Raw genomic sequence first — 14823 nt, 5'->3', positions numbered from 1 at the left:
ATAAAATCGGGCGAAGGCGCTGATTTGATAAATGAAGTGAGGATCGATGCGATACAGACAAATCTCGTCTTGCTGCATTATTCAGTAAACAGCTGTCAGCTGTCACAGTTTGTTGTTCTTATTGTCGTTTGTCCTCAATTGACGTTTGTTCTGACCTCCTTTTCACCTGTTTGTTCTCACTGATTATAGTTGTTGAGATTATAATTTTTTCTTAAAACGAATCCCACATCCACACTTATAATCATTCTTGGATTATAATACGTCAGGATACGTTGCCATCACAAAATAGCTCAAATTTACATTTTTCCTAACCTCCGTTTCACCTGTTTTTTGCCCAGTTTGTTTGTTGTGCTCGAGATTTTTATTTCAAAGCGAAATCTGTGCTGATCCTCATTTCAACTGTTTGTTCTTGCAGGATTCTTGGCATTCTTATGATTAGCATCAGTCTTCAAAGTACGATTTGTTCTGATCTCGATATTATTTGATTTTTCTCAGAGTGTATTTATTGTTCTTCGTAGTACAATTTACCCTCAAAGTAACATTTGTTCTGAACACCAACTGCTTGTTCTCACGGTGTAAATATTGTTCTCCATATTGCTGTTTGACTATAGATTGTAATATTTCTGCCCTATGTCCACCGTAATGCCTTTTAGCGAATTTCCCTATATGGAAGTAGCTATTACCGTAGGTCTCATTGTAGGACTTGAGCCCGGGACCGATTTACTTTTACATGTTGATGTCCTCAGAGGCCAAAAACACTATTCGCTCAAATTTATATATATGTATATACATGTGTGTGTGTCCGTGAACGCGATAACTTGAGTAATTTTTGTTCAATTTTGATGAAATTTCGTTTGAAGGTGTAAGGTGGGATAAACTTAAATGAGTTCGTGAACTAGCATTGTTGGACGATGGGAACGGGGTTTAACAGGAATTTTATGGGGTATAAATTGGGTTTTCTCACTTTTGACCATCAAAACACAAATCCCCAATTTCTCTCTGTATACCCATTTAATACAAAATTATCACTAGACTAGTATACATAATTAAGAAACAGAAATACAGGGCTTTTTGGGGAAACTTACAGATATAAAGTTTACCTAGCAACCTTATAAAAACCAAGACAAGCTATGTATCGTAGGGCCTCACACCGGCGCGGCGCCGACCATAAACTGCCTGCACGGTCTTTAATGAAAATCTTGACGTCACAAACATTGTAGTTTACTTAATAGACTCGCTGTTAGATCGTAACCTTATGTTTGACCTTAGGCGATAAACGGTGCAGCCAAGAGAGAATATTTCGCGTCAAAATATCATGATTCATTCATTATTTAGTGTGAAGAAGAAAGAGTGTCTAAGTAAAAAAAAATAATGCCCTCAAACGTCACAAGTAAAAAGGGTATTTGTTAGCAACTCAATTTATTTCAGGACCAAAAAAAGTTAAACAAAAATCGTTTCTCAACTTGATAGAATAATCGTGTCCAAGTTAGAATGAATAACATTCAAGGATCGTGTATACAAATTCAAGTAAATCTGTACTATATGATCAAAATAAATAATGTCCGATCGTCCGTAGACTTCAAACTACAGAAGGATATGCCTGACATCCCACACAGCAACTCTGTCTACAATAACGTGTTGTACTTGCCCCTAAAACGTTGAAGGCGCAACGAAAATCCTGACTGTTACTACGATGCTATTAGTTTGCATTTAAAAGTTATTTAGAATTCACGTCAAATGGAAGAATTCTCATTAGAATTGATGACAGGGCCTATATACGAACATTATGTGCTCTATGTATACAAGCGTATTCTTGAATAAAACCCGGAAACCAATGAACAGACTGCTTGAAATGTGTCTAAAACATACAAAATTAAAGAGTACGCTACCAAAAAAGTCTGGTTTTATGATCGAACTAGCTGTTTGCCCGTTCTTCGTACGGGAATCTTGTAGTAAGTTAAAACCTTATATTCAGTACATCATATTTTTGGTTTGCATATTTAGTGTGCATTTTTCCAGATATGATGGCAAAACTATAACTGTCTAGGAATATATATAAACCTTCTCAAATACAATATCTGACAGTTTCAAAGCCAAAACGAATTCTTCGCAATTAAATGTCACCCGATCGTGTTAGTCCATATTTTATATCTAACGATGAAAGGAATTGCTTTACAGTATAGATCTATGAGGCATAGCCCTAAGGTAGGCCTGTAATTGAAAGTTACTTTTCGCACTGGTTAAAAGTTGTTAAAAAACTACCTCAACCTCACAACTGCACACTTTATTCGGGTTAAAATTTTCATTGACAATGGTGCTCTTGTCTTTTCCACGAAAAATAAGGACATTAATGCGTTGCCAATAGACATGCACACACAAATACAGAATTGAGTCCACACAACATTTTGGAGTCCAGACAGAAAACAGAATATTAAACACCGAGGATCACTTGTGTGAAAATTAACAGTTATGTGGAACATGTTGAGAAAGCTACATATATAAATTAACCTTAAAATCAATCGTGGGACAAATAATATCTAAATTTGCAGATCTTTAACACTGTAGAGATGCACATTGTTTATATCTGGTATTGAACGGATCTGTTTTATCGAGTGTCCAGTAGATTTATAAATAAATGGACGAACAAAAGGACTGGATGAGAGATGAATCGTTTTGAGTTGATTGTAAAAGATTAATTCGTCGATGACAACCAGAATGCTTGATAAGTTAAGGATAAGTGTTTAATCAATGAGGCTTGTCAATGAGCTTTGTTGCTGACTCTAAATTAATTCAATATAACTTTTTTTCTAACATGGGTCTCTTCTTCATTGCATATATACCAAGTTTCATCAAGATCGGTTGAAAAGTTTTAAAGTTAAAAATGTTAAGAAATCACTAGGTAAATTATATCCCCACCTTTTTTTGAACGTCCTTTATATTTTGTATATCGATTTACACAGGCATTTATTGTTGTTGTAATGTGTCCATATTAGCTGTGTATATGCAATATATCACTCATCTACGATACAAGAGGAGAGATAGAAAGTTACGGAGAGATGTGTCTGTAGACAGGTGCGCGGGGAAGTTGCCAAAACACTTCAGAAATAACGACTACAAATTCAAAACACATGATTCAAAGTTCCACATGACTCTTTCCAAACGTATTGCCAAATACTGCTATGATATTCTCAATATGCATGAAGTACGATTTCAAACATTAACATACTAAAATGCAGTTCCAAAAACATTCAGACAAGTGCCACTTTCAATCATGTAGATCATTTATGTACTATCAATGCCTTGAAAGGTATTCTTATTGTACAACTAGCAGAGAACCCGTCCCTCGTACGGGGTTGGCATCAAGTATAAAATGCTTATTGCAGTTATACTCAAGTTTTGCGTTTGCAATGGGAGAGGACACAGTTTGATAAAATTTGCTTCTTTAAATTTACGTTATACTATAGTATTACACATCTACCATAGCCATAATATTCTACCACTTCTCCTAAACAATAGAGAAAAAAATTATTAAAAATCTGGAAAATATCACATATCATTCATGAAATTAAAAACACAATACTTAAGTGTAAACAATCCTACTTTGACAGTTCTCGTTGCGTATTACAGTTTTTTGTTGCTGCTTAGTTCAAATTAGCTATTTTCATAAATGCAAAAAAAATAATAGTCCTGCACCCTGTTGGCAAATCTTATAACTTTTTAATGCTTTTACATATCATAGAACCAACTTTTTTAGTTGAAACAGCTGACTAAATTCTTTAATTCCCATTAAATATGAATACTCATAAGGTTAACATGGGGAGCTACAGAGCCACTGGGGCGGAGCCCGAAAGGATTTTTGAGATAAGAATATGCCTATATGTTAATCGGGAATGTGAGCTATCATCACGCCAAATTTCAGCCCAATCTGTCCAGTAGTTAAAGCGTGATTGAACCTCAAACAAACAAACAAACAAACACACAAACTTTCACATTTATAATAAGTAGTGTACCTGTTGCTCGAATTCGAGCAATTGCGAAGCATTACAGGCGTTATTTTAAAACGAATAACGGTCATAATTTCCGATGACTTTATAAAAGTCGACTCAAAGATTATAGAAATACTCACGATGTACACAACAGATAGATATAATCACAATTGTTTGTAAATATCTTATCTTTTTTCAAAAGCTGATCTTGTTTTTTAGAGTTTTCTACAAATGTTTCCCACTTATAGCCGCATTTAGGTTCTCTATAATAACGATTATAAATGAAGAAAAGAAATATTATTTCTAATTCTTCTAATTCAGTTTTATTTTTAGTAGGCCTATATCAAATTGTCCAGGATTTCTCGCTTTTTTCCATTGTAATAATTACACCAACCGAAGTATCCTCTACAGATGCAATACGCCAAAAAATATCATCTACGTGCAACACGCCTACGTACAATCTCCAAGAAGTGGTAAAAAAGGCAGAAACCAACCCATACAATAGACATAAGTTAACTCCATAAGAAATAATTTTAAGAGTTACTGTGATATTAGGATTTTACATTGATTTGGATTGCACATTATAACATTACAACATTACAACATCATATTGCAAAACATGACACGATGCAGAAGAAAATTGATTTTAAAATCAGAAAAAACCTTTGCAAATACTTCATTTTGACAAATTCAGTAAATCACAATTTAAATATTAACAGCTGTTTTATTAAAATGTAGTGTAAAATTATACATATGGTCATAATGTAAACAAATCTGCTGAGGGGACTTTAAAGGCGTCTGGGGCAGAGCCCCAAGGGAATTTACCTCGTTCCTCTTTTGTTGGCTCATCTACAGACCAAGGCCTTTCTTTAGAGACCCCTACCAAGTTTCTACGCCCAGCCGTTCTCTGAAATTAGCTGTGACAAAGAAAAACTGTTTCAAAATATTAATATATAGATAGTAAGATTAAATGATTAGAATATTTTTGAATGAAAAGTAGTAGTATGTCGTCATAGGCTTCACAATTAACGATAAAATACCTATTTTCAAGTATTTGTACTAGGTTATCAGCTTTTTGACGAAGAAATTTACAAGAAGAGCATACGAAGACACAATTTATCTGTAAGATTACGATTAGTAGAAATCCTCTCAAAAACCTTGAATATTTTAAACCATGGCATTAAAGTTGTGCATTCCTAAAAAGCTTAAAAAAATTAATAACGTTATTAGTAGCGTATAGCCATAAATTGTCCGTGTATCATGATTATAAATCAAATAAATCTAGGGAATGTTTATAAGGGAACTAAAATGGCAGCACGTGCAGTTTTGCACTGATACCTGGGTCCAATTTCAAAACATAAAAAGCTACTTTTCCCAGGATCAAAATAATGTAATTCAAGTAAATATCATATCGAGGTTATCCGACATGTACTTCAAGCATAGGCCTGTACCACTATATGTTCTGTAAGAAAATAATGCTCAGTCTCTGCTAGCGGCCACGTTCTACAATCTACAACTGTAGGCTTGGCTATTTCACAGAAGACTGAAAAGCACATTACCATAACAGACTTCACACATCGTCTTCAACATAGTGGGCTCCCACGGAAATGATAAGAAATAGTAGCTTTTTCATCTCTTCCCTAATCTTAGAGAGTTTTAATTCGTAAATGTAAAAATACACAACTACATTTTGTGAAATCTACCGAACTTATGTAGCTTATATAGTCCATTGATCTGGTGTGTCTTTTGCAAGAATATCCAGCGCTTTTCTCAGTGAACTGTCGGCAGCATGCTTATCAATAAGCGTGGGGCTTTTACAACTTTTCTCTTAACAGATTATGTTAGATAAGTTCAGCTTTGATATGGGTTACGTGTGGTATATTTTTACAAACGTCGTCATACAACAGTTGGAAAGCTTAGAGACAACTGTGAATCCCGTGTTGATTTAAACGCACTTGTAACTTATCAATCAGCAGCTATCAGTAGACAGAGTCAATGACAAAGTGATCAGTCAAAGTAAGGCAGGTGAGTTGGCTGACCTTTGCCCAAGAGATGATAACAATGCACACCTATACTGCAGCACTACATCACTGTTGGGTTTGGGTTAATCACAATCAATCTCAGAGACTCAACCATACTAAGAATTGTCCTTTAGACAATGTATCTATACGAAATTGTATGTTAAGCAGTATCATAGAGCAAAACAAACATTTGGGTTCAATTTTATGAGCTTCTATAGTGTAAAGTATAATAATATGGATACAACAAATAATTAATTTTATTATTTTTCTGTTAATTGAAATTTTGTAGGGTGTTTTGGTCTGAATTCTGAAGAAAATATCATAGAACGTTTGAAAGTTGCTACTCCGTCAAACAGTTGGCACATGCAAAGAAATAATTTAGCATATTCACAGACAAGCTGAAATGGCATCAACATCTAACCAGAAAACTGTTGCAGATAAAGCCATGGTTTAGAGAATACCTCCTTAACTAAATGTTTACAACATTTGAATTCCATAAACAAGACAATATATCTATGAACAATTAAACAGCACAACCTTCCACTAATAAAATGCAATGAAATTCCCCTTGTAGATTTAAGATTAGGTCAGATCCTCTATGCTAATAACCACACTTCCTAGGGTTAAATTGGGTTAATTTATTTTTATTTTCGGGGGAAACTTAAAAATCCCATTTTCACTAAATCAAATCACATATCAATCACGTGTTATTGGTTGAAATCTGTAACAGTGTGACTTACCCCCTCCCCCCACGGAGGGGTGTGTGGCTACCCCCAACCGTTAAGTCAGCCAGTGTCAACTCTAAATGAGCCAGACATTACACCCCCTTTTTTTGTTAGGGAGGTGTAAAATGCATTAGGCACACCCCCATCATCCGAGTCTTACTTGTACTCCAGGAAGTCCTCTGCCAGGATGATTGCCTCTTGGTCCTCGTCCTCGCTAAAATCACTGAGCTCCCGGGGGCTGGGGGTCAGTGCCAGGGAGGCGGAGCCCCTGAACCTCGCCGCTCCGCGTCGTCGCACTCCTCGGTGTCGCTCCCTGGACATGCCACGGGCTCGGGTCTTACTCCTCATGTCTAGTAGTTTTGCTGCTTTAGACGTAGCTGTTCACTTTTTATTCTCGCGTTAGTTGAGGGAGTTCCTTTAAAATTGTAATTACTCTATGTGTGAGAGTATGTGACTCTTCTCCCGCTTGAAATGTCCTATTTTGGGGCAAAATATTATTGATTAACTTTAAAGATGTCGAACCAACCTTAAGATGCCAGTTACTTGGGCTAGCTGCAGAGTTTCAAATGTATTAAAATAGAACGATGAAATTGTCGTTTTTGTGGAATTTGTTGGGTTCTATCCATTGACTTCAAGATGCCCAAGTAGACATTCTACCAATATAGTCCTGTGCGAGCTATTTTTAATTGATAATTAAAATACCTATTTTTATTGATAATTAATATTGCATATTAATTATTGATTTTAATTTCATAATTGATGGTTGGATTGAGCCATTCCAATTGTAATTTATAGACCAAATTTTGGTTTATTCCTTAAACATCAAACACTAAATAAGAATTGATAATCTTTACGCATATCGACACTGAAAAAAGAACATTTAAATTTGAGTTTAAATTGGAATAGGGAGGATTTTAGTAACATATCGTCCGACTCTTACGTTGATAATGTAAACTGGAAAATTGTAATTAGCCCAGGAGGGCATTAGCATTGCTTCTAGGGAAAATTTATTTATGGGATTATGTGGGTTTGCAACTCTCAAAATAAAACAAACAGGAGAATACCATACAACACGAAAAAATCACAATGTAACAAGACCCCAGTAAAAATAAATTTTGTTAATATTTAGACGATTTGGGAGGATTGAATATATTTTAATCTGATGCCATATGGTAAGGTACGTTTTACTTTAAATACTAGTGAAGAAAAAAATCATCCACACAAATAAGAATAAAATACAACCCATTCACCTAAATAATCTTTGAAAGTAATAAAGTAAAATAATTAAGCTTAAATGACTGTGATTCAAAAAAACATGTACAACCAAAATATGATACTTCAATTTGTGTACTTCTACAAAGTTTATTGTAGACATTTCCTAGAAGTTTGTCGTATATAGTCTGTAATTAGCATGCTATTTATAATTTACTCTGCGTTTTCCTGTAACTTATAATGGATCTGAACTTTGGTCATGTTTGCAAAATGAAAGCAATTAATTAGAGAGCACGCCTAAGCATCACTCGGGGGTGTTTGAAACAAACCGATATTTGGCGGGAGTGACGCAACTCCTGTCTTAATTTGGCGCATAAGTGAAGAACTGTCGCCTTAGGGACCATTTAAATCTCGTGTAGATTTCACAACAATGAAAACTATAAGATTATTTTGTTAATAGGAAAATCCGGGGAATAGAAGTAATTACAGAACTTAACTGAACAGTTTAGAACCTTACCTTCCTGGCAATTTTGTGAATTGAGGAGTCTTCTCGTTTCCAGACTTAACTTAATTTTTGCTCTAATATGTGATTTTCATTATAACTGATGTTTTTTGTGAAGGAAAGGTACCTACATTCGTATACAATCGGTCATTAACATAGCAATTTAGTGACGAATTAATATGATAAAGTTAATTAATTTGTCATTAAGTATGTGTAGAGTGTTACCGGTACTTATTAAAAATTTATTTCATAATAAATAAATCATATATTTTTTATACTGAAAATAACATGCACAACAAGATAAGTTACAAAAGCATTTTAATTTGACTTAAGCATAAACCGCACCTAAGTGTGTATTACTGTTACAACAATTCACTTTAAGTGGAAAATTTACATGTTCATACTCAAATTGCGCAATACTCGATGGGTTTCTTAGAAACAACTCATGACAAAGGTGCAAGGTGCAATAAAGGGTGATAATTTCTTATCTACTTTGCTTTTAAACAATTAGCAACTCCCAGACTTGACTAAGCTAACGGAAAACTTCAGCGCCTTTCTGACGAACAATGTGTTCACGACAAACTTTTACCAGACTGGGACATAAAATGGTAATATATCCCATCCTAAAATAGATTTTTACAGAATTAGTTTAAAAAACATCACTTTTTGAACAATCACTGAAAACATAACAGTTATTTTTTAAAGTATTTGTGGTATGAAATATATTTAATTATTTAAATAAAATATTAAAATATTAAATTATTGAATATTAAAATATTAAAATAAATTATTTAAAAGGTATGCGATTTCGAGATTTGTATACGAAATGGGACGGTTCTGTTCAAACTTTGGATAAGTAATTTTTTTTAAAGAACGGTCTTGTAACAGTTTGAAGTAATTAATTTTTAGTACGTCGTTCAATTATTAATTTTTGATTCGTTGTATATGTTTGACCCCATGACCGCGGTTGCTGAAATGGTAATACAGTCCGATTTCTGTCACAAGTTCTAGGTTTAGAATTCCTTCAATTATAAATTACTTACGCGTTATAGTGAGCCAATGATTCTGTAGTCTACCTTAAACGGCGTGCATCTCTATTGACAATGAATTATTCGTCTATTGGGCAAGAAACGAAACAGTTTTCTTTGTTGGAACACTTCTTCCACCAAACCCAAGTTTTCGTCAAAAGTTTATCCTACATTCAATGTAACATTAACTGTTTTCTCGCCTATAGGTTGGGTAATGATGCTTTTGCAAGAGCAGTTTCAATTATATGACAATTTCACAACATTGAGTTTGACTATGACTAAAAACTGTTTTGGACGGAAGGATTTAAATACCAATACGTAAATATGATAGTCTACATGTGAGGCATTTCATTGTACCAATTCATGAAATACTATCAAATTCTTCTTGGTTCCTCCTCCGTTCTTACATGGTCAACCAAAACATCTCCTCTTCTTTTCCACTGCGTTCCTTTCGCGTTACGTTTTCAATCTCTTTGCCCAAAAGCTGAACCGCAGGTCCACATATCCCTGAGACGCCGCGTTACACAAAGCGACACGTTACACAAGCGTTACGTAACACGGTGCGTTAGTGACAACAGCGTGTCGCAAGCTTGCTCGCGTATTGTCAATAGTCCACTTTCCTCGCTTCACTGTCACCGCTGACCGCTCGCCTCTTACTCTGCTCATAATGCTGTATATTTAGGTAAACGATGGTAGTTGACAACTGTCTAGCCGGGTTGGGGTATAAATGGTGGTCGTGCATTGCACCAAAGAGTTTCTTAATTGCACCAAGCCCTCAAAGGGCCCAAAAAATGTTCCTTAGTTTCGTCACGTAGGGGTGGGTTACCGGCAGAAAGATGTCCTTGTTTACGTGTCATCCTAACCTAACCTGACCTAACCTAACCTATCCTAACCTTACCTAACCTAACCTAACCTAACCTACTCAATTATACAGTCAAAGGCTTCGCTTAGTTAAGTAACGAGTCGGGTGTCTCCCTGGAGTAGTTGGTGCAATTCAGGAATAGCCGACTACCTGACTCAGGTCAGTTGGCGCAATTAATGCCCGCCCTAAATGGTACTTGCAGAAATGTTCGAGTTTGTTTAGAAGCAAGCAGGTAGCTAGGATTGGATTTAAAATTAAGATTTGTAGGGTAAGATAGATCAATGCGTCATAATAAATGCATTTAATCTTAACAGATAGGTGTGTATAGCTAATTGAATGTCGCTGGATATACCTAATAGGATGTAGCTGAGTACGCATATAAATCATTAGGGTGACAGCTCGATTCTACGAAAGTCCTAATCTTTCTATGGTTCTTAACTGAACCTAGCTGTACTTAATCAATGAGATTTCAATATATTCATCTTTGGGTTGCGGAATACTACCCCTCGGAAAACCACCCTCCAGTTCACACGTGATGTCACGAAATCTGCCAACTAACCAATATGGGGGGCGATTGGAATACTACCCGCCTAGCAAAATGTGATGATATGTAATTGTAATTTTAATTCGAGTAATTCCGTTTGATAACAGAAAAGGCGAGTGGGAAATATCAAACAGAATTTTGAAATGTTACAGCAAGTTTGGTTAGTTATGTTAGGTTAGTTTAGAAGATTTTGACAAAGAAACTTGAGTGTCCGTTACTGGAAAACTGCCCCCCCCATTTTTGTCGTCAACATGACGTAGGAACCTGCTTGGTGGGGGGGGGGGGTAGTTGTCCGGTGGGGGTTAGTCTTCCGGCGACCCCTCATCTTCGCCAAAATGACGGCTCAGAGGCGTCGATAAGAATATCTCTAAGAAACCGGTCACTTACTTGATTCATCAATGATTAAAGAGTACTAAACTCAAAATAATATCAAATTAAGTTAAAAAACTTTTAAACAAACAACAAATTAAAGCTAAAATCGATAAGGTATCGACTGTTTCAAAAATGTTAACGCAATTTTTCCTTGTTAAATTAAAGCAATGCTGTATTTGAACCTTTATCTGGCAAAATATAGGCAAAATGCAGTACTGCAGTCATTGCTTGAGTGTTCATATTTAAATAGTTATTATTCACTCGCAAACTGACATTCAGTTCCAGTTTATTTTTAACCATTCGTCTGTTTAGATCTCGAGGGCTATTAGGCTAGTTAATTACCCTCGCCGAAAACAGATGTGTTTTAGTAAGACTTCGGGACTTCATAGTCGGAGCGTGGTCCTTTCATTCATAATTTGTTGGTTCAATTAGCTTTTGCAATAACGAGTTTACATTTTTTGAATGTCTGTTTAAAAGCTTATCACACTAATTATTTAACTAGAATAAGTAGTTATTTACATAAACCATTTCTATTTCACTATTAAAGTTTTACGAACCATATATTGATTACTACCTAAAGATAAAGTTCATCTAACTACTGTATTATAAAGAAGAATAACAGAGATTTGATCAGAAATACTTTTTTCTTAAACTAGCTTATCGTCTCTTTGCCATGAATTAATTCCATTGACTGCTCAGATGCCTTGATTTTATTTTACACAAAACAGAAACAAAACAATTTTAATTTCAGGTTAGCTTGCTTCAAGGTTATGTTAAGATGTGATATACTGAGCTTTCACTTTTAAGCATTTGATCCCTATATAAGACATCGGTCCTACATCTTTCACATACTTTTTTTCCAGATATGTTTGTGCGCTGTAGAACCATAAAATAAAATAAGTTAATCTATAAGAGATCCTTTGACTTATAAAAATAAACACCCGCCCCGATGTTGAACCTTTAGCTAGGATCGAAATTGAGCCAAGACAGATTGCGATGACAAAATTACTGATTTCAGTCTGATAAGCCAAATTTTGTCCGACCCATACTGAAAGGGAATCTTTTTGTAACCCTAGCTTCTTGTAAAATCAACATCAACGTATAAAGAAGACGAAGAAAACATTTCGTAAAATCATTACTCTGTGAGTTCAATCTATTTCCAATGGAATACCAAATTGGCTACACCTGCTAAAGATTGGATGTCTACATTGATATCTTAAAGACAACAAACCCAACAAATTCCATAAAAACTACACATAATCGAGAATTACCTCAGTACACAATGATTCACAACCACAGTATCACATATGAACGTATTTCACAAGTCTAGCGTTGAACGGTAACAACACGACGAGTTCACTGACAAGGTACGCTGAAATCGCAGCGCTCACACAGACTAGAAACATCAGCGAATACACGACAGAGAGGACTAAGCAGAAAACCATGACAAACAACAGCTGATTCATCAGATAAGGCACACGACACCGCACTCCACTCGTCGCTTATCAGTCAGAATGGCTGTTATCAGAAGACAAACCTCAAGGTTAATGGGAAGTCCTTCGGGGACGAGGTCGTTATCCACCCTATTATGACATTTGCAAAATCACTGTGAAAACAATGACGAGATCATTTTATGTTATATTTTTTGTCTAGTCAGTTGACAGATCCACCTTCTCTTAGAAATTACAATCCCGCATGGAAAATTTGTTCAGATCTAAACCAGGAAAAGAGTGATCAGATTCTGAACCAGGTGAATAATCCGATGTCTTTTTTAGAACCTGAACTAGATCTGATTGAGGATTTTAATCAGGAATAATGTCGCATCAGATCTTGAACCAGACCCACAGCCTGTCGGATATAATTATAACTATAGTAATACCAGAAACAAAAGAACCCTCGGCCGATTCGAGCCGCGCAGGTTTGAATGGTACGGCCCACCTACCTGCGCGAACCACGTGATCTTTTCGTTTCTGCGCAGGTTGTTTTGTTCGTGGTATATCTATAACTAAATATATTACTAACCAAGTAACTATAATGTTCAGAAATGTTGATGTATATTTTAATCGCTGACCAAACAAGATAAGTCACATAATCAGGATAGCATTAAAAGAGCACAACACATTTTAGGACTCATACGGATAGACTGTCAGTCCTTTATTCTGTAAATAAATCTGACTGGCTATTAGGTGTATAGGTGATCTCGTATATCTTGTGAATGGAACCCTTTCGTTTCCGTTTGGACTTTTCGATTATAAAAATGGTATCAGCAATTTGACATATACTTCCTCCCATTAACTTGTCAACAACCTTAATCCTGAGTAAAAGGTGGAAGTAACTATGACATTTCATAGGGAAAATTGCAAAAGGTTGCAATAACTTTTACATCATAGTGGGTTGTACCATTTTGTTGAGAGTTAAAAGGACTCTCAATTTTAATCAAAATAGTTCGAGTCGACTTTGAGGAATCCGTTTTTCCGTTAATTTACGGGTTCATGGAAAAATCTCCTTAAAAACTATAAACAAAAATAGTGTTATAGATACTATGATTAGTAGAAAATATAAAAATCCAACCACAGGTGTAGTCTGTAACCCTGTACACACTAACACACAGATATCACTTCGAAAACCTCTTTTTTTGGGTTCAGGGGGACCCAAAACGTGTATTTCCGCCCGAAACTCAAACTCGAATTTTTTTATGAAAACAATAATTTTTCCATATACTATGTATAAAAGGGAGTGGAGGTAAAAATGTAAAAACACCAATGACATGTTGCAAATCCTAGAAATCTCGAATGTTTGTGTTAGTAATCCCAGATCGAAACTAACAGTATGAGTTGGTTATTTAATGTAAATGTGTTTCTAGCATGCAATTCCTGTGTGTATTTACTTCAATACTAATTTTAGATATCAATGAGAAATCTTAGATACAGTAAACTATTTAAACCTAAAAGAGCCAACTAAACAATAGATCTACTTACTGTTGGTGTATTGTAATTAAAACAACGACTGAGCTACCATACCTGAAACAGTTAATATTCATGTTAGTAATGGGCACAACCTTTGTAAAAGAAATTTAAAAACAAGTTTTGAATTACATTCATGTTTGAATCACACATATTTTATCATACGGTAATATTGTATGCAAACTAATACAATATAGTCTACTAAACATTAAATTTTGAAATGTTAACACCTATTAATTTTCTTAAATAAATATAAAATGTATAGGGGCTTTATCTCGACTTGTTTTTCTGTGTGTTTAAGTAGTTCCTTACTTAATAAAAAAAATTCAAAAATCAATAAATCTCCTCTAAAAACTTCAGCGGAATAGACAACAAATAAATAGAAGTAAACTAACTTAGCTACAGCTAGTAAATGTAGATGGGGTGTCAAATATATCAATTTGTCCAAAAGTCAAGGAGATGCATCACTGAACTTCTGTAATTAAAATGGTAAAAAACAATCAGCTAACTAAATTAATAACTCGTTGTTTAATTTTTAACAAAACTATATCTTACTAACTTTTAAGAGTAAGTAGAACTTTGTTGAAAGACAGCTACTTCAAATAGGT

General features: G+C 35.0%; 1 protein-coding gene across 3 annotated transcripts in view; it reads right to left on the bottom strand.

Annotated features, from left to right (window-relative positions):
- Nucleotides 1–14823, bottom strand: part of LOC128985864 (four and a half LIM domains protein 2) — a 316238-nt gene that overhangs the window by 195623 nt on the left and 105792 nt on the right. Inside the window, exon 1 of one of the 3 annotated variants that reach the window (XM_054405810.1) lies at nt 6893–7095. The exons of the other annotated variants lie outside the window; for them this stretch is intronic. Within the exon in view, the coding sequence (XP_054261785.1) occupies nt 6893–7080 (188 nt within the window). The 5' untranslated portion in view covers nt 7081–7095. Of the gene's footprint in view, nt 1–6892; nt 7096–14823 lie in introns of those variants that run through there. 3 annotated transcript variants of the gene reach the window in all.

Source organism: Macrosteles quadrilineatus, unplaced genomic scaffold, assembly GCF_028750875.1.
Source record: "Macrosteles quadrilineatus isolate MER2022 unplaced genomic scaffold, UCM_ALF_1.0 Scaffold_2__2_contigs__length_208266976, whole genome shotgun sequence".
Lineage (NCBI taxonomy): Eukaryota > Metazoa > Arthropoda > Insecta > Hemiptera > Cicadellidae > Macrosteles > Macrosteles quadrilineatus.
This window is presented reverse-complemented; position numbering and strand designations above follow the sequence as displayed.